Genomic DNA, 20125 nt, shown 5'->3' with positions numbered 1-20125 from the left:
ACTGGAAACAAGTATCAGGACTAGGGATGCACCGAATCCAGGATTTGGTTTGGGATTCGGTCGGGATTCGCCTTTTTCAGCAGGATTTGGATTTGGCTGAATCCTTCTGCCTGGCTGAACTGAATCCGATTCCTAATTTGCATATGCAAATTAGGGAAAGGGAGGTAAATATCATGACTTTTTGTTACAAAACAAGCAAGTAAAAAATGTTTTCCCCTTCCCACCACTAATTTGCATATGAAAATTAGGATTCGGTTAGGCTGAATCTTTCAGTGATTCTTTCAGATTCGGTGCATCCCTGATCAGGACTGACTGCAATGTGCAATGTGAATATTGGCTTATTGTGAGATTATGCAAAAACCGCTAACACACGCTGCCCATGAAATATTAACAAGAACATGTGCACTTCTTGCCCAATAAAGGGAGTTTTCTGAGCTGTTTCCCATCCAGCCACAGGAGTTATAGGACACACCTTTACAGAGCAGTGGAAATGTATACACGACCTTGTAGATGACACAGCCAGCACAGGACTTTCCATTTAATCAGCAGACCAGACTGGATAAAGAAGAGATCTTTTACAGCTGTAAACATGAGCTAAAACTCTACAAACAGATTTTTTACAGCTTACTTTCCCAAAGCGTCATCAACATCCCCTCTGCTGGGTTCCTGGCCACGTATTCTTCCACGGCAGGTCAAGGGCATGAGTTCGTCAGCTGGGTAAGCGTGTTGCTAATTGGGATACATAGAATATTACATTAAAAAAAAGTTTCCCGTGGATACGTTAGCCGGCTACACAAACAGCACAACTCACTAAAAACGATGTATTTTAAGCACATTCGGGCACTGCAGGGTTATAAGAAGTCTATATAAGAAACAACACTTGGGAGACAGAAAAGTCTGCAGATCCTGATGTTGGTAAACTATTACAAAGAGAGCTGGTGTGGGTATTTAAAAAAACAGTAACATTCAAAGGAGAAAAGGCTCAGGTTACACAGCAGATAGCAGATAAGCTCTGTGGAACATAATGGTGTTATCGGTTATCCACTATTTAACCTGTGCCATAGCCTTTTAATTTCCCCCATTGCTAAACAGCAGCTTGTTTATATGAACTATAATAGTGTTTCTGAAGCAAACACAGTTTTACCAGTGCAGGGCAACACTACATGATATTTTCATTACTTTAAAACACTTTCATTTTTTGGTGTTACTGTTCTTTTAAAGGAGAATTCAACCCTAAACTTAAAAAACCCTACCCCCCTACCCTACATAGACCCCCCATTCTTCCTCCCCCCAGCCTAAGTGTTACCCCGGGCAAATGCCCCTAATGTTTTACTTACCCCTTGGTGCAAATTCAGGCATCGAAGTTCACGGGCGCCATCATTAGCCGCTTCGGTAGTCTTCGTAATGAGACCGGCGCTTCAGTAATTTTTGTGAGTTTCGGCACATGCACAGTTGTCACGAAACAGAAAATTACTCCAACTGCGCATGCACCAACATGCTGGTCTCATTCCAAATGATTTCCGAAGAGAAGAAGATGGCGCCCATGAACTCCGATGCCTGAATCTGCACCGAGGGGTAAGTAAAACGTTAGGGGTATTTTCCCAGGGTAACACTTAGGCTGGGGGGAAGGAGGTCTATGTATGGTAGGGGAAGGGTTTTTTTTTAAGTTTAGGGTTGAATTCTTCTTTAAGCCTGAAGTGGCAGCAAGAGGCTAAATGGGGATATTAAAAGAATAAAAAAGTCTTCCGATATTTCTCAGCTTAGGGCGAGGTCACACATAGAGTTTTTACTTTGCATTTTAAAAAAAAGAGTTGAGCGTAAATACACAAAAAATTAAGCCCTATTGAAAATAATGGAATAAGTACTATGGCAATTCCTACGGGGCGCTTGCGAAAAAAGTATTTGCGTTTTTCAGCAGAAACACCAATATGCCAAGGAAACGCCATATTATTGGACTCTATGGGATTATCAGGTTTGGAAATACACTTCACTGAAATACACCACATATTTTCAATATGGTGGGCAAACTCTCACGTGATGGATTGCGCATATACGTATTTGTGGCATTGTATGCTGGTGACATAATTACGTTGCGTATTGACGATCAGTCCGGCTACATTTGGCATGTAAATTGCTTTCCTGCTTGGCTTTTTTACCACAAAAGTTTACTAAAATTCTTCCAAGTGGAATTGTGGGGAATGAGGAAATACAGAAATGCATGTTGGAAAAAGAAAACGACATGAGTATCTACTCTCGACCGCACGTTTTTAAGAGCGCAACGTAAAAACACCACATGTGACCTCGCCCTTAGAAAAAAAGAGCGGAGAGACTTCAAATTACATTTCTACACATTTAATGTTTCAGATCTATTATAAACATGAGCCTTTTTGCCTTATGCAGCTTAAATGGCTGCCCCATGGCTACACAGCAGCTGATTTGTGCAAACTGCAGTTGTGTTTCTGAAACAAACACACACACCTATTTTTACCAGTGCAGAGTATCAGTAGTATCAGTACATTATATTTAAATGCATATAAAGATCTTAAAAGTTTTGGTGTTTCTGGTCTGCATTAAAGGAGAAGTAAAGCTTAACTGAAGAAGTAGACTAGAAATGTTGTACATTATGTTTTAGGCTTCTGTACCAGCCCAAGGCAACCACAGCTCTTTAGCAGTAATGATCTTTGTCTCCAAAGATGCCCCAGTAGCTCCCCATCTTCTTTTCTGCTGATTCACTGCACATGCTCTGTGCTGCTGTCACTTACTGAGCTTAGGGACCCACTCACAATATATAGTACACATAGAATATAAATGTCACAATATAAGGCTGATTAGTAATTAATACACATAATTACTACATGGCAGCACAGAAACCAGTGCAATTAGCATCAGAATTTAATAATCAGCCCTGTAGCATCAGCTTATATTACAGGCCAACCTCATTTTCTGCTTGATAATTAGTGACGACCCCTAAGCTTAGCTTCTCAACAGCTGCTCAGAGCCCACTGAGCATGTGAGTGTCACAGACACTTTCCAAGATGGTGACCCCCTGTGATAAGTTTGAAGTCCTGGATCATTGCTGCTATTGACAAGCTGAAACTTTAGGCTGGTACAACAAGTTCTGTATGTACAATATGGCATGTTTAACTGTATTCATTTTTAGGGTTTAGTTCTCCTTTAAGAATTGATTAAATCTAGAACAGGGGACAGTGCAGAAGCCATATGGGGTGAGAATTCAGTTGAACATAAGCTAAGGAGGTTAGTAAGGCTGCTGCAGTCCAATAGCAGGTGCTTTACTGTGTCGCTACTAGAATTCCCATATCTGGAGTTAATCATTCCAACCCCTAAAATACAATCATGTGTAACTATTCCTCTACACCACAAAAAGAAAGCAAGTTTACATACCATATAATTTCCGTATGCATGATCGAACATCTCCAGCACTTGACTCCTGCAGAAAGTAAATGATATACATATATAAAAAAAATAGACTGTATATGATTTATCTCAATTAACAATTACACCCCATTAAGTCAGCAATCAACTGCTGTAGATAAACTGTTCAGTTCTGTTAAAATGCCGACATCTCAGGGATTAGGAATACTGATGGAAATATAAAGAAAGAAAAGCAAACGCTATAGCTTTAAGGGAGCTCCAACCAAAAACAACATTCGTTTTCACATATTTATCTAGTATAGGTAAATCTGAAAACAACTGGAATCAATGAAGACGTTTCACTACTCATCCGAGCAGCTTCTTCATTTCAACTGACTGGTGTGGGAAGTTCTCGAAACATAGTCATCCCATATGTAGCTGGAGTGGCGGAGAAACTCAGGAGGATTTTCAAAAAACACCACATCCCTGTGTTTTTCAAACCTAGCAACACACAGACAAAAACTGGTACACCCAAAGGATCCAACACCAAAAGAAAAACAAAGCAATGTGGTATATGGAGTCCAGTGTAGCGAGGAGTGCACAGATCTATACATTGGGGAGACAAAACAACTGCTCTCCAAGCGAATGGCTCAGCACAGGAGGGAGAACTCTACAGGGCAAAACTCAGCTGACACCTAAAAGACAAGGGAAACTCCTTTGAAGATAGCAAGGTCCAAATCTTGGTTTGAACGAGGCGTGAAAGAGGCGATTCATGTCAAGGTGGAGAAACCATTCCTAAACAGAGGCGGGGGCCTTCGACACAACCTGTCTGCTACATACAATGCTGTTCTAACATCTGTACCCCGGCGGTTTCAGAACACTTCACACATCCATTCATGTGCCATTGTGATTGGATTAGTGGAAGAGTTTGCAGTGGTGTGAAAAACTATTTGCCCCCTTCCTGATTTCTTATTCTTTTGCATGTTTGTCACACAAAATGCAGTTTTTAATGCAGTTTTTAAATGAGGGTTTTTATTATTTAGGGAGAAAAGAAATCCAAACCTGTGTGAAAAAGTAATTACCCCCTGAACCTAATAACTGGTTGGGCCACTCTTAGCAGCAATAACTGCAATCAAGCGTTTGCGATAACTTGCAACGAGTCTTTTACAGCGCTCTGGAGGAATTTTGGCCCACTCATCTTTGCAGAATTGTTGTAATTCAGCTTTATTTGAGGGTTTTCTAGCATGAACCGCCTTTGTAAGGTCATGCCACAACATCTCAATAGGATTCAGGTCAGGACTTTGACTAGGCCACTCCAAAGTCTTCATTTTGTTTTTCTTCAGCCATTCAGAGGTGGATTTGCTGGTGTGTTTTGGGTCATTGTCCTGCTGCAGCACCCAAGATCGCTTCAGCTTGAGTTGACGAACAGATGGCCGGACATTCTCCTTCAGGATTTTTTGGTAGACAGTAGAATTCATGGTTCCATCTATCACAGCAAGTCTTCCAGGTCCTGAAGCAGCAAAACAACCCCAGACCATCACACTACCACCACCATATTTACTGTTGGTATGATGTTCTTTTTCTGAAAAGCTGTGTTACTTTTACGCCAGATGTAACGGGACGCGCACCTTCCAAAAAGTTCAACTTTTGTCTCGTCGGTTCACAAGGTATTTTCCCAAAAGTCTTGGCAATCATTGAGATGTTTTTTAGCAAAATTGAGACGAGCCTTAATGTTCTTTTTGCTTAAAAGTGGTTTGCGCCTTGGAAATCTGCCATGCAGGCCGTTTTTGCCCAGTCTCTTTCTTATGGTGGAGTCGTGAACACTGACCTTAATTGAGGCAAGTGAGGCCTGCAGTTCTTTAGATGTTGTCCTGGGGTCTTTTGTGGCCTCTCGGATGAGTTGTCTCTGCGCTCTTGGGGTAATTTTGGTCGGCCGGCCACTCCTGGGAAGGTTCACCACTGTTCCATGTTTTTGCCATTTGTGGATAATGGCTCTCACTGTGGTTCGCTGGAGTCCCAAAGCTTTAGAAATGGCTTTATAACCTTTGAAATTGAACTCAGGTGTGATAAACCACAGTTAAGTTATTTTTTAACAAGGGGGGCAATCACTTTTTCACACAGGCCCATGTAGATTTGGAGTTTTTTTTCTCCCTTAATAACGTAAACCTTCATTTAAAAACTGCATTTTGTGTTCAATTATGTTATCTTTGACTAATAGTTAACGGTTTTTGATGAGCAGAAACATTTAAGTGTGACAAACATGCAAAAGAATAAGAAATCAGGAAGGGGGCAAATAGTTTTTCACACCACTGTATATGCCGAGAACTTCCTACACCAGTCACACCAGAAACGTCTTCATTGATTACTCAGCAAGTCCAGTTGTTTTAGATTGACCTATACTAGATATGCCATGACCTGGATGAATGAAAATCTTCATAGTCACGTTTTCACATATTAAAAGAAAATGTTGAAAGAATGTAGCAGAAGTCAGTCTGTTTATCACCTGCCGTCTATTACAGTGTTTCAGTGGAATACAAACAGCAAGCAATTGCATTTACAGATAACCCCTGTTTAATTAATGCATCTGGGAAAGCTGCTTAAAATATCATGTCCTTCCACTATGTGAATTGTTGGCTGAAGGACCCCTTGTAAAGAGGATTTAATACAGTTATGTTCAACGTGAGCACAATATCAATAGGGCTTAAACTTGTACAGGTACGGGATCCGTTATACGGAAACCAGTTATCCAGAAAGCTCCGAATTATGGAAAGGTGGTCTCCAATAGACTCCATTATAATGAAATAATCCAAGTTTTTTAAAAATAATTTCCTTTTTTCCTGTAAAAATAAAACAGTACCTTGTACTTGATCCAAACTAAGGTTAATCATTAATGGAATTTAAACCAGCCTATTGGGTTTATTTAATGTTTACATGATTTTCTAGTAGACTTAAGGTATAAAGATTCGTTATCCAGAAAACCACAGGTCCCGAGCATTCTGGATAACAGGTCCTATACCTGTACTTGTACTTGTATTTCATGTCTCCAATTCAGATGAAAGGAAAACACTAGAAAAGTAAGTGTTGGTGCATGTTGGCCCATAAATCACTCATAGGAGAATGTTCATACCAGAAAGTGCTCAAACATGTGCTGCTCAGTGTTTCCACTTCAACTGAATGGGAGCTACAACAGACTGGAATGGGTGCCCAGTATAACAGGAGCCTTATAAATTACCTATTCATGAACTGTCCCCAAATCCTTACCAGATAAACTACAGGTGGTTTCCATGTTTCCTACTAATTGTATAAATTGGTTCATTACAAAGACTTTTGATGCATCTTAGTTGGTGTTACTGGCAAAATACTGCCATAAGAATGTACCCTAAGAGTGCTTAAAGGAACAGTAGCAACAAAAAAGTGTATTTAAGTAATGAAAATATCATGTAGTGTTGCCCTGTACTGGTAAAACTGACCTGTTTGCTTCAAAACACTATTATAGTTCATATAAACAAGCATATTAGTAATGGCAGGAATTGAAAAAAAGGCTATATGGCACAGGTTAAATAGTCGATAACAGATACCACCATGTTCTACAGAGCTTATCTGTTGAGTAACCTGAGCCTTTTCTCCTTTGAATGGCTGCCCCCATGGCTATACAGCAGCTTATTTATATAAACAATAGTAGTGTTTCTGAAGCAAACACAGCAGTTTTATCAGTGCAGGGCAACACTGCATTATATTTGTATTACTTTCCTTTAAATGGGGCCTTGTCTTATATCACCAAGAGCATGTCTATCCAAACCAAGACAGGAATGGGCTGCTCCAAGAGAAACTTTAACAGGGACAACTGAAGAGTTTTGCCCATAGATTTTACATAGACTTTATAAAAGAATGGAAGCTTAGCCATTTCCCTCTTCTAAGAAAAAGCTGGGATATTTAGGGTACAGTAGCCTTATAAATGGTCAAGCGCTAGAAGAAAGGTAAGGTAACAGTCAGCGGCAATATTTTATACACATAACACATTGTCACATGGAAGGGGCCCTGAATGCAGCGACACAGCTACTAATAATGAAATGAACATAACCCTAAGCAGTATGCACATTCCAGCCATCTATTGCTTCAAGGGAGGAAACTTGCTTGGCAACTAGAGGGAAGAGTTTTGCTAAAAAGTAAAAGGTGTAAATAAAATAAGAATGATGTAGTTTTGGTACAGTAAACATTGCTGTAGGGCAGTTACAGGTATGTCTTCAGCTCACGTTAGTTCTGCATACAAGGAACTTTAGCACATTCCTTTAGACTGGTCAGGGAACTATTGTGAAAATGGAAATCTAATAGAACCCTTATATTATGGAAAGATAGTAGTCAACAATTCTGTACCGTTTCTAATCAAGTTACTCATGAATATCAGCAATCTGCCTCTCTTCAGGCAGGAGTCGGAGTCCGATTTTGTTTTGATAGTTAGGCCAAATACATTTGTGACAATGAATTAGAGTGAACAGTCTTCAGTCTTTCAAAATAAGTGACTGCAGCATGAATATAGACTGGTGAAAGAAGGACGAGGGAGAATAATTCGATTATTTAAGAAAATAATAAAGATGTTTATGGATTAGATTTGGAAGGTTCCTTTTTTCCCATGAGATGAATCTTATATAAAATTTTCATTTTCACAATAGTTGCCCTTTAAACATCTCCGACAAATACATTACTCTGGGAAGAAATATACCAAACTTGTCCAAAAGGCCCCTTCGATACTCATATGTAGTGAATGAGTTACAAAACAATTGTCAAAATACTCACTAACAAATAACAATACAGACATTCCTTGCTCATAAGTCATTTTTCTATAAGCCAATCACAATGAGCCGGCCTTGGACTCATATAAACCTCAAAGTATTCATGACAGGTTGCAACCTGAGGAGGCAGCTTAGAAAAGCAGGAAGACACCACCATTAAAAATAATGTTTAGCTTTATGTCTTTCCTCAATATGTAATGTATAAAGTAGGGACTTTAAAACACATGATTAAAGTGGACCTGTCACCCAGACATAAAAAGCTGTATAATAAAAGTCCTTTTCAAATTAAACATGAAATCCAAATTCTTTTTTTTATTAAAAGCATTCATTGCTGTTAAAAATCTCAACTGTCAATCAAATATTGTCTGCCCCTTCTCTATGCCTTTCCATTCAGCACTTCCTAGATGTCACAGTTCTCTTCACCATTTAATTGTGTAGCCAGGGCAAGGGGATGGACACCAGGTCCCCCATTCTGGTGCACAAACAAGATTCTGAGATGATACAAGGCTTGCCTTGATAAAAGTGTTCGTATTGGCCTGGAGTGAGGCATTTCTGATTAACCCACAGCCTCTAATACTTTTACATGATTTGCATTTCCACTTTCGCATAAAACTCACCACTTAGATGAACATGAATATGCACCTGGTTTTGTATTGTTGCTCAAATAAGTTTAATGTAGAAGCCAGTATAATGTAGATGGGGCTCATTTATAAGGAACAGTGTGCAGTCCTATGCAAGCCATAGATGTTAAGATACCATTGTACAAAATTTATGATTTTCCCACATTTTTCATACCATGGTGATTGGTCGTTCAGTCGATCGGACAGGTTAAAAGATTTACATTGACTAATGATAATATCTCTGCATGTATTGACGATATAAATGGGTGACTCATTATTTGTCAGACATAATTTTAGTACGATTGCTGTCTGTCAATTAATGGCCTGAGCATTGTGTGATTTGTTTTTTACTACTTTATACACATATTATACACTCTCTCTCTCTCTAGTTTATTTCGGGAGACGTGCCAAAGGTCACATGTTGCACTTCATTTGGTCATTGACCTTAGTCAATAATCAACAGATGGTAATCCCATTCATAGCAATGTGGACCTACTCTACAATATGCAGCGGCAACGCTTATAATTCCATTCTAACAATTATTGCACTACAGTGTTTTTGACTGTCAAATAGAGTCAGTAGCATTTCTTTTGCCCAATAATGCAACCAACGTGTGTCCTGCTAGTAAGGTCCCTCCTGTGTGTGGGCTTTTCGTGTAAGAGGCACATATGATAACAGCCCACACCCTCTCATTCCAAGTTAAGTGAAAACAAACTGCTGTATACTTGCATTGACCTGTCACCCTCTGCAATGCTCACCAAAGGACCGGGTAAGAACTACATTCACGTGGCGGCATTTTTACCATCACTATTTATCCCAAGAAATGATGATACATACAGAACCTTTAACCAAACACAGCCTGCACCTTGCACCCAGCTAATGCAGAAAATACTTCTAAAACCAACCATAACTTTGTCTATTGTACATTTAGGGGCGTATTTCCTAAAACAAGAATTAATCTTATCTTTTCATGAAAACAAAGCCAACCAAAGTCACTCCCACGAATTGAAAGCCCCAACTTTATCGGATTATCCAGCGCAGATCATAAACAACTTCAGGGACATCTGCCATTAACTTCTTCAAAACCTCGACAGGTTTAAAATGGAGTATTTTCGGATTAGGATTTTTAGCAGCTTTGACCAGAAAAAAACCTTGACCAGAAAAAATTGAGGTTTAATAAATAGGCCCCTTAAACTAGGTGTGTTCCATGGCTGGATGGATAGATGTTTGGAAAAACAAAACAAGAATCAGTAGTGATGCAGGAAGATTTCAGTAAAGAGAACAAACACCATATGTGTTGTTACAATTACTAAAAATAAAGTAAATATGTATTGTGGAATCGTTTTTTGTTTCATTTTTGAAATGTAACATTTGTGCTACTGCTCATCCAATCTAGAGAAAGCGTACAAAGGATTATAATAATAACAAAGTAACCTATGCTTGGACTTTAGTGAAAGTACAATAGTTCAATCTTTCTAGCACAGTAGAGCTCCTCATCCTTTCCTGTGCCCAACAGGTTTGGCTTGGTTCTTAACTAGGGAGAGTAGTGTAACTTTAAGACATAGATTACCAATCACTGTGATATGATCTAATTTGCTGGTTTGCCTTTATATATTTATGTGGCTCTGTAATAAAATGTGCAAAGTTTGCTCCAGTTCTTATCACCTTTAGCAGGAGGTAGCATTTTCTGGTCACTCATTTAAAAGCAAAACGTACCTATAGGTTATTGCACCTGGGCAAACGTTGCGCTTTTTATTACATAAAGGGACTAGAGTCTAAAGTTGGGCACATATATTCATATTCACTTGCTAGGTGAGGATTCAATACAAGAAGCTTGTCAAATAGCACTAAAATGTTTTTTTGGCCCCTAGGCCAACAATAAAGTGACATTAGGGGCCCCTGCTTGTCAGGAGAGCACCACAATCACCTGCTGATGAGTTATTTGGCTGATGGGATTATCTAGCTAGACCTCATAATATTTGGTTGAAGCACAAAAAAACAAAGAGGATTTGGTTGCATTATTATTGCATTGTTCAGATGGCAACCTGAACATGAATGGCTAATACTTATTCAGAAAACAATGTTGGCCAAAGCAGAGCACCTAAACACCTATAGAATCCTCATTCGGCTTAACCCTTTAAAAGAACTGTTCAGTGTGAAAATAAAAACTGTGTAAATAGATAGGCTGTGCAAAATAAAAAAATGTTTCTAATATGGTTAGTTAGACAAACATGTAATGTATAAAGGCTAGAGTGACTGGATGTGTAACTTAATAGCCAGAACACTACATCCTGCTTTTCAGCTCTATAACTCTGAGTTAGTCAGCGACTTGAAGGGGGGCCACATGGTACATTTCTGTTCAGTGAGTTTGTAATTGATCCTCAGCATTCAGCTCAGATTCAAAAGCAACAGTTATGACCCATATGCCCCCTCCTCAAGTCTGTGATTGGTTACTGCCTGGTAACCAATCAATGGAAACCAAGAGAGCTGAAAATCAGGAAGTAGTGTTCTGGCTATTTTGTTAGACATCCAGTCACTCCAGCCTTTATACATTACATTTTTGGCTAACTAACTATATTAGAAACACATTTTATTTTGCACAGCCTATTTACCCAGTTTTTATTTTTACACAACTCCTTTATAAGAAAGTTGGGAAGTATGAAAAAAGACCATCTTGAAAACAAGGATGCCATTTCTTGGCTCTGAGCCCCCAAGTCACCATATATACACATTTGACTTGCAAACCACCATTCTATCAGCCCTTACTGGACCCCGTCGTGATAGGACAGTTTTCTTAAATATTTCATAAAAAACATCTAGACATCACGATGACCACATCATTCTCTTCCTTATACACACTGTGTATACAGTAAGTGTTGCAGGAATGTATTCAAATAATGTATGTCCCATAAAACACTATTATACATTTAAAGTTATTTGCAAATGTAACTACAAATAAAGAGTTCCTCTCTGTCCCAGTCTATGTTCTGCCCTGCTGGTCCTTGTCTACATGTACCACAATGAAACGACATAGCAGTGACCAGTACATGTGGTATTTGACTAGCAGGGTGCTAACAAGAAGAACCTCAGTGATGAAAATGCCCTTAATTGCCTTTAATCTATCATCAGCACAAGCATGTTTCTTTTCACTGTGTGGAACACGCTTGTGGTCGCCTTATTGGCTGTTTGCGGTCAACAATGACATGTGGGATAATATTGTGGCATGTGCATCACCATTGATTCCAAGACTTTGCTGAATGCTGTGACCCCATATAAATCTTAAAAGAACAATTCAGTGTAAAAATAATTACTGGGTAAATAGATAGTCTGTGCAAAATAAACAATGTTTCTAATATAGTTAGCCAAAAAAGTAATCTATATAGGCAGGAGTGAGCGGACAACAGAACAGAACCCAACTTCCTGCTTTTCAGCTCTTTAACTCTGAGTTAGTAAGCGACTTTAAGGGGGGGGGGGCACAGGGCACATAACTATTCAGTGAATTTGCAATTGATCCTTAGCATTCAAGTCAGATTCAAAAGAAACAGTTATGACCCATGTGGCACCCCCCCCTCAAGTCACTAATTGGTTACTGTCTGGTAACCAATCAGTGGAAACCAAGAGAGCTGCAAAGCAGGAAGTAGTGTTCTGGCTATTATGTTAGACATCCAGTCACTCCAGCCTTTATACACTACATTTTTGCCTAACTAACATTTCTTATTTTGCACAGCCTATTTACCCAGTTTTTATTTTTATATAGAACTATTCCTTTAAGTGCAGTGCACTAAACACATTCCAGGCCCAGGGCAAAAGAGGACTGTGTGGATTCCAAATCAAGTGATGTCAGCCCTTTAATTAGAATATGTACTCTTTCATGGGATGATCTGGATGTTGCCACGGTGGCAGTAGGAAGTAGGTGCACTGTGCCTTATTCATTACAATTATAGTGGCCTGAGTCACTACAACAGTAAACAGTAGCGATCCTAGAGGGGGGCGGGCCCTGGTGCATGAGGCGCAGCCGGGCCCCGTCCCCCTCCGTACGGCCGCATTTGTATGTGGCGCACGGACTGCCGGGGGGCCCTGAGGGGGTGCAGGCCCTGGCCCGCTCGCACCCCCCCCTGCTCCCCCGGTAGTTCCGCCACTGACAGTAAAGCTGGCCATAGGTGCAAAGATAAGTTTGCACAAAAAAACGTTCATACTTTTTTCAGACCGTGAGAATTGTCCCAACATTTTTCGAACCATGGTAATCGGTTGTTTAGTCGATCAGACAGGTTAGAAGATTTCTGACGGCCAACAATATCTCTGCATGTAGTGCCTTTCTGACAATATCAATGGGTAACTATCACTGCTATCTGTCAGACAGTTGCAGTTTGGCAGATTGTGCCGTATGATTGATTGTACGATACATGGCTAATATCTGCACATCTATGGCCAGCTTAAGAGAGTAGAACTTTGCAAGCAGAAAAGTATACAGTGTGTAAAATGAAGGGTAATGGCACATGTTACGTTTTGTCTCCCAAGTTTAATCTGTTCCATCTCTATTCAACGTTCATGCATATGTTTCATGAACCATTTCTCCAGAACTGGCAATAAAAATGAGAAACAGACCCATAAGGACTGTGTGCTTGTCAGGAAACTGTGCGCTGCCGAGCAGTCAAACATGTTACACAACACCTGCTGTTTGTGCTGCATACACCTACAAGTCAAGCGTTTAATCAGTTACGGAAATAGGTGACATGGATAAAGTGGTGACATGGACAAAGTGGTGACATGGACAAAGTGGTGACATGGACAAAGTGGTGACATAAATCTTGTGAGTAAAAAGGAAGAACTCACACAAGGGCTGCAGAGACTCTAATTAAAGAACAAATCACTTAGATTGTAAGCTCTTTGTATTTAGTACTGGATTGACCTGCTTGTTCTGCTGAACAGTGTTGTGTAAGGGCAAGGGCAGTGGTGTAAGGGCAGTGGTGTAAGGGCAGTGGTGTAAGGGCAGTGGTGTAAGGGCAGTGGTGTAAGGGCAGTGGTGTAAGGGCAGTGGTGTAAGGGCAGTGGTGTAAGGGCAGTGGTGTAAGGGCAGTGGTGTAAGGGCAGTGGTGTAAGGGCAGTGGACAGTGTTATAAGGGCAGTGGTATTAGGGCAGTGGTATTAGGGCAGTGGTATTAGGGCAGTGGTATTAGGGCAGTGGTATTAGGGCAGTGGTATTAGGGCAGTGGTATTAGGGCAGTGGTATTAGGGCAGTGGTATTAGGGCAGTGGTGTCCTATGTGCCCAGTAAAAGAAGGGGATGCTTAAGAAAGATAAAGATGTTGGGGTCGTGCCCAATAGAGCAGGTACGTGATTAGGGGTGTCTAATACATTGGTTTAATTCTCCCTTAACAGTGGTATTAACGACAATACAACAGAAGAAATTAATGTAAAAAAATAAGTTCATTCAAAAAGAAAGCAATCCAGATAGGCAGTAGTAAATCAATCCAATATCAAGAGGGAGATAAGGGCATCAGGAGGAAAAGCCTTCTAAACCTAAACAGCCACAGCTTAAAAGAGGGTGAAGTGAGACATATCATATCACATTCAAATACAGAGAGAATGAGTCCCAGCAGGAAGCACCTTATGGCGGTAAGAGAACATTAGAATTTGGCAAAGCAGAAAGATGGAAAAGGGAAATGCCACCCAGAATATATAGGTGGAAAGATGACAAATGGACTGAACTTCCTCCCAGCAGATTTGGTGAGGACAAATACTGTAACTTCATTCAACCTCTGGAGGGGTTAACCCTAATATCTGATGTGTATGTGGCTGAGACTCGGATTAAAGGGGAGTTCCATGTTAGGGCAGAGACACGCACTGCTATTTTGGGAGATTAGTCGCCCAGCGAAAAATTGCTTCTTCTTCAGGCGACTAATCTACCTGAACTGCCTTCCTGTTGGCTACAATGTAAATCACCGGCGGGATGACACTAGGAATGCTACGTTTTACGAAGTCGCCCAAAGTTGCCTTATGGCAGGGGCACACAAAGCTACTGGGGGATGGTGCTAAGAGCGCTTCGTTTAGGAAGTTTCCTCATGAGGCAACTTTGGGCGACTTCGGAAAACAAATCGCTCCGAGTGCCATCCTGCGGGCGATTTAGATGCTAGCCAGCGGGGAGGCAGTTTGGTGAGATTAGTCGTGCGAAGAAGAAGTGACTTGTCGCTGGGCGACTAATCTCCCGAAATAGCAGCGTGTGTCTCTGCCCTTACTGGGAGGGAAGTGCAATAACAAGAACACTGATATCCACAGACAGAAGGGAGATATGAGCAGCATAAGGCCCTTTGTCCCCCAGCTATTGTTCTACTACTCCGGCCAGTAACCCTGCCAGCTGGGGGGGGACTGTAACAGCTGCAACCAGTAGCTTCCAGTTCCACACAGAAATAACAATAGCACATGAGGCTGGAGCTGGGAGCAAGAAGATGAACAGTACAGTAACCTATAGCAGTCGCTCAACTACAACTCCCACCAAGCTCTCCGCAACATTCCCAGGTGGGAGTGGTTAAATGAGAGTAAGAGCTGTGACAAATGACATGTCTCTATATCCGGCTGTTTATTACCTTAAGTGAGCCTTCTCCTCCTTGGTCACAGCAGCATGTCCGTGTCCCAGCAGACAGAAGGCCACCACCAGCCACATGTCACCCCAGCGCCGGGCCTCTACTGCTGGGCAGCCCATACCAAGCACGGGAGGACTGAGGAAGCCTCCTACACACGCCGGGCCCGAGGTAAATACATCCTACAAAGGCCGAATAGGAAAGCGATGCCAAGGCCTGGCAACTCCTCTCTGCCAACTCCTCTACCGAGCCAGCAGCTGATAACCCCCGGGACTGCTCAGTAGGCAGAGACCACAGCTGCCACTAAGCTTGTTCCGGCTTTCTGCAACAGGATGACGCGCTGGCATGGACACGCATTAGCCAATCAGTGCTGCACCCCGTGCGTGATGTAAAACAAGTGACGTGTACCGGAGATCCGGGGGGCGGGGCTAGGTTTAGGCTGGGAATTGTAGCTGGTTATGGGATCTGATTTTCTTCTCCTCTGTGTTTGTGTTCTTCGCATTGTTTTTCCCCAGAAATGGTCCGCGTCGTTACAAAATAACTTCTGTGGTTCAGACTCTATGGAGATGATTGAAAGTTCCATTCACACCTGCCTATGCAGCATCTCCTTGCGCCTATTAATGTGACATTTTATGGGGCTCATTGATCAACACTGGGCAAATTTGCCCATAAGCAGTTACCTATAGCAACCAATCAGTGATTGGCTTTTTAAAGCCAGCTGCAAGTAGAACAATGAATGCAGCAACCTGATTGGTTGCCATGGGTTACTGCCCATGGGCAAATTTGCCCAGTGTTGATAAATGACCCTCATTGTGTTCCCTATAACAGCCTGTAGTCTTCTGGGTGACGTCGTACTAGATTAGGGTTTCCTACACTGTGGGGATGAGTTCATTTCAAACAGATTCTACAGGAGTCAACTTGTTTTGCCCCCACAGTCACAGCCCAGTCACCTTGTAATGTGCATCCAAGATAATGAAAACAGGTTGCACTGAACAGAGCTGGGAGTGTGATCAGGGGTCTCCAAAGCTTGACTAAATAGTGCTGTGTTGGTGCCTTGGGACAATTAGGTTAGGAATTGGGTTCAGGGTCAATGTACTCTCCTACATACCCCTAAAAGCACAGAATGCCATGTAGGTTCATTTTTGGGTGGACAGTTATTTGGTGTCATATATGCTAATTTAACAATGATTTCATGTATCTGTAACTTATTATGAGCTAAAAGGACCCCAAACAAAGACTGCCCCCCCCCCAGTAGGGTTGCCACCTGGCCAGTATTTTACCGGCCTGATTGACCCCAATGTTATTAATAGGGGAAAAAATTGAAATATATAGGAAGGCCGGTATTTTTTTCCAGAAAAGGTGGCAACCCTACCCCCAAGGGGCAGTGTCATAACTAGAGTGCGCTAGGCCTCCCTGCAAAAAAATCTTCAGGGGGGGTGCACTCCAATCCCCATCCTCCCGCCCACTTTTCACCTTGTGCCCTCCCTTCCGTGCCGCAGGTAAGAGAGCGACTGGAGAGGGGGGTTTTCCTGTAGACTATAGAATAGTGATCCTAACCATTTGATCATGAGCAACATGTTGCTCCCAACCCCTTGCATGTTGCTCCCAGTGGCCTCAAAGCAGGTGCTTATTTTTTAATTCCTGGCTTGGAGGCAAAGTCAAACAGAGCCTCCTTGAGACTGCCAGTCCACATAGTGCTTCCTGAATAGCCAATAACAGCCCTTATTTTTCCCCACAGAAACCCTTTTCATGCTTGTGTTGCTCCCCAACTCTTTTTACAATTGAATGTGACTCATGGGTAAAAAAGGTTGGGGACCCCTGCTATAGAGAAAGCAGACTTCACAGTCTGGGGCCCCCTGTCCTGCAGCCCCCCTGTGATTGTGGGGTCTGCTTTCTCTATAGTTACACCACTGCCAAGGGGGCTCAAAGCAACCTGACACATTCAGCTAGAAGAGCAATAGTGTGGTAGGGTGCTAATGTTTGAGATCAGGCCTGACTTACAGTCATAAGGGTAACCCTGGACTATTATTCCCAGGAGAGGAGGAGAAGCCAGTGTTGGAGTGGAGGGTTCAAGGTCCACCGGGGCTTCCAATGTAATTATCCTACTGCACACCTGTAGTTCACCAATCCTGCAAGCTGGTGGTGCGTTCCTTCCGTTGACCCGGGTCGGGTCCCTTAGCAACCAATGTGTAAAAGAAACGGATCCGCACACACACCGATTAGTGCAGTCGGGGATTATCCCCTTTTATTCAGCCACCAAACATCAACGTTTCGGGGGGGAACACCCACCCTTCATCAGGATACAATTATTTGTGCAGTCACCCATTTAAACCCAACTTCCCACGCCTTCTTTTCCCATCATGCAATTTGCCATAAAAATTAACCCTTATGTGGGATACAGGAAATTCGACCTATATGTTACATACAATAAAGCAATCAATTTGGTACGACAGTCCACAAAATGATCTTTTTCTTTCTCAAAGTGCCCATGTGCAATAATTATTATAAAATATGGTATCAAAACATTATTTTAAACAACTTTTTCTAAAAAACCACATACATTAAACACCATATTGCAAAAATCCATGTGTTGTATTATAATACCTTACTGCCCTTGGGATTTTCTAATAACCCTTAATATTATATGTGATCATTCAGCAGTTCTTATCCGGGGCTTCCGACACAGAGACCCCCCTGCCCCAGCTACAAACCCCCTTCAGGCCTCCGCCCTGGCCGCATCCCCCTTCCGTGCCCCACATGTACCCGTTTCTCAATCAAGGGTGGGAAGATCAGGGGGCACTGGTGTGGGTCTGGTTCGGTGTGGCCTGCCGGGTTTTTGCCCGATGTCTTGCTAGCCCAGTCTGACCCAGGGTGAAGCTGGGGTGGGGCTCAAATGGGGCGGGGTACAGCCCTTGGCTGAAATCAGTATTGATTTCACACAGTGCCACATACTTTTGGCCATGTGCTGTAAAAGGAATGTTTACATTTCATTCAGTGGAAATTATTCACAGGCATTCATATTTTTATTACATTCAAGACAGTTTTTGGCAGAATTGCTTTATTGTGCAGATGCTGTAGCACAAAGTGATTGATTTTGCTGATCAAACTCAAACTGGTTGGCCAATATGGATAACTGGCACAAGTCACAACATGATTTGTGCTAAGCCTTCAAATGACATGACCAAGTGGCCCTAAGTCATACCAGTGCAATTTGGTCCAGTCGCACTAATATTTAGGCCATTAATATATATATGCCAACTAGTTGTATATCCTACATCTCTTCCCCGGCAATCCATAAAACTCAGCAGGCCCTGTTTTGGGAGCATTTTGGCCACACCCCTGGCCAGTCCCCTGTTTGCACTTCAAGCTTTGCAAAACTGACACTATCTGAGGTAATTTTGGGGGCTAAATCTCTCAACCTACTAGTATTGGATCCATGTCTAATACTGTCTAGTAGGATAGTTCAGCCTGAAACAATGGAAGCACTCTGCATCTCCTTGTCATTCTCCTCATTTTTTTTACCTTTCAACTGAAGATACTGTATGTATTTATACATAGCAATGTGGAATATATGCAACACTATTTGATCTCCAATTTCTTTTCAGTCTTATCATTATCCCCACAGGGTTCTCTCTTTCTCAGCCTCTTTTTGGATACATTATGTTTTTGTTTTTTTTAAATTTTGTTTTTCCGTTGTAATAGTAATCTTGAAATAACATGTTTACTTTTTAAATTTATTTCTATTCAGTGTATTAGAATATTTTTTGATCTCCTCTTTTTACCTAATTGTACATGAAATTTTCTGTGGAAAACAATAAATATGAGAACAGACCATTTCTGTTACAGGTACAGCATGTGCTGCTGGTATGTCATAGTTTGTGACCATTTTCACTAAAAGGTAATTCATTTTATTTTAAAATGTAAAGACTACTGATTGACAGAAATTTCACAGGGTTACCAGCCCCTAATTTGCATATTCAGTTTTGATCAAAAGCTAAAAAAGAAATTGTAAAATAATGTCGCCTTCAGTTGTCCATTGCACACCTCCAAACTCTTCTGCTTTTTGTGGTTATGCTTTTTAGCTTCCATCCTGGGGTCTCAGATGTCTCCTTCAATGTTCTGTTTTTTTTGCCTGCCTGTTACATTCTGGGGAGATCAGAATATGATAACACTTTCTGTACTATATAAAGCACAGGCCAGCCGTCTTGATAAAAAAACAAGGATTGCTCAGTGAGTATTATTGATTATAAGGACCTATGAAGGTGTAGCTGAACTATATTAAAAAATTAAAAGAAATAGATACATCTTAAGGTATAGCAAACTACTATCTCAGCTGATTGCTGTCTGATCCCTAGTTGGAAAAGGCAGGAAACCTAGGGCTGTGGCACAATGTTTACCATCCCTACTTCTGCCTTTGAAAAGTTATTTAACCTATAAAACCACAAACTCCAAGTACCCAAGAAACAGAGAAAGTGAATAGGCATTCATCTTAAGACTCAGAAACCACAATATGGATTGTAGAGCAGGCACTCAAAGAGCATGTATCCAGCCAGACTAGATGTTTATTGAAGTACAAGAAACAGTCACATTTTGTGTTCTCACAACACTTAGAGGGGTTATTTATTAAAACCAGATTTAAGCCCATCCACAATTTTAATTTATTTATCATTAAAATACGTAAAAAAAGTTGGGTCAGGAAAAAACTTTTCAGACTTTACTCCAGAATGGCTCGATTTTTTTGGGTTATTGTCCAAAACACACTTTGA

The 20125-nt window shown here is 41.3% G+C and overlaps 1 protein-coding gene across 3 annotated transcripts in view; it reads right to left on the bottom strand.

The window, feature by feature from the left end:
• Positions 1-15728, bottom strand: part of edem3.L (ER degradation enhancer, mannosidase alpha-like 3 L homeolog) — a 36038-nt gene extending 20310 nt beyond the window's left edge. For 2 of the 3 annotated variants that reach the window (XM_041589264.1, XM_041589265.1), the window contains exons 1-3: positions 15366-15728; positions 3403-3448; positions 629-729 (exon numbers count right to left, since the gene is read on the bottom strand). In XM_041589264.1, the coding sequence (XP_041445198.1) occupies positions 629-729; positions 3403-3448; positions 15366-15481 (263 nt within the window). In that variant the 5' untranslated portion in view covers positions 15482-15728. 3 annotated transcript variants of the gene reach the window in all.
• Positions 15729-20125: the final 4397 nt, after the last annotated feature.

Source organism: Xenopus laevis, chromosome 4L (assembly GCF_017654675.1).
Source record: "Xenopus laevis strain J_2021 chromosome 4L, Xenopus_laevis_v10.1, whole genome shotgun sequence".
Taxonomy (NCBI): Eukaryota; Metazoa; Chordata; class Amphibia; order Anura; family Pipidae; genus Xenopus; species Xenopus laevis.
Note: the sequence above shows the minus strand (reverse complement) of the source record. Positions and strands in the feature narration are given on the sequence as shown.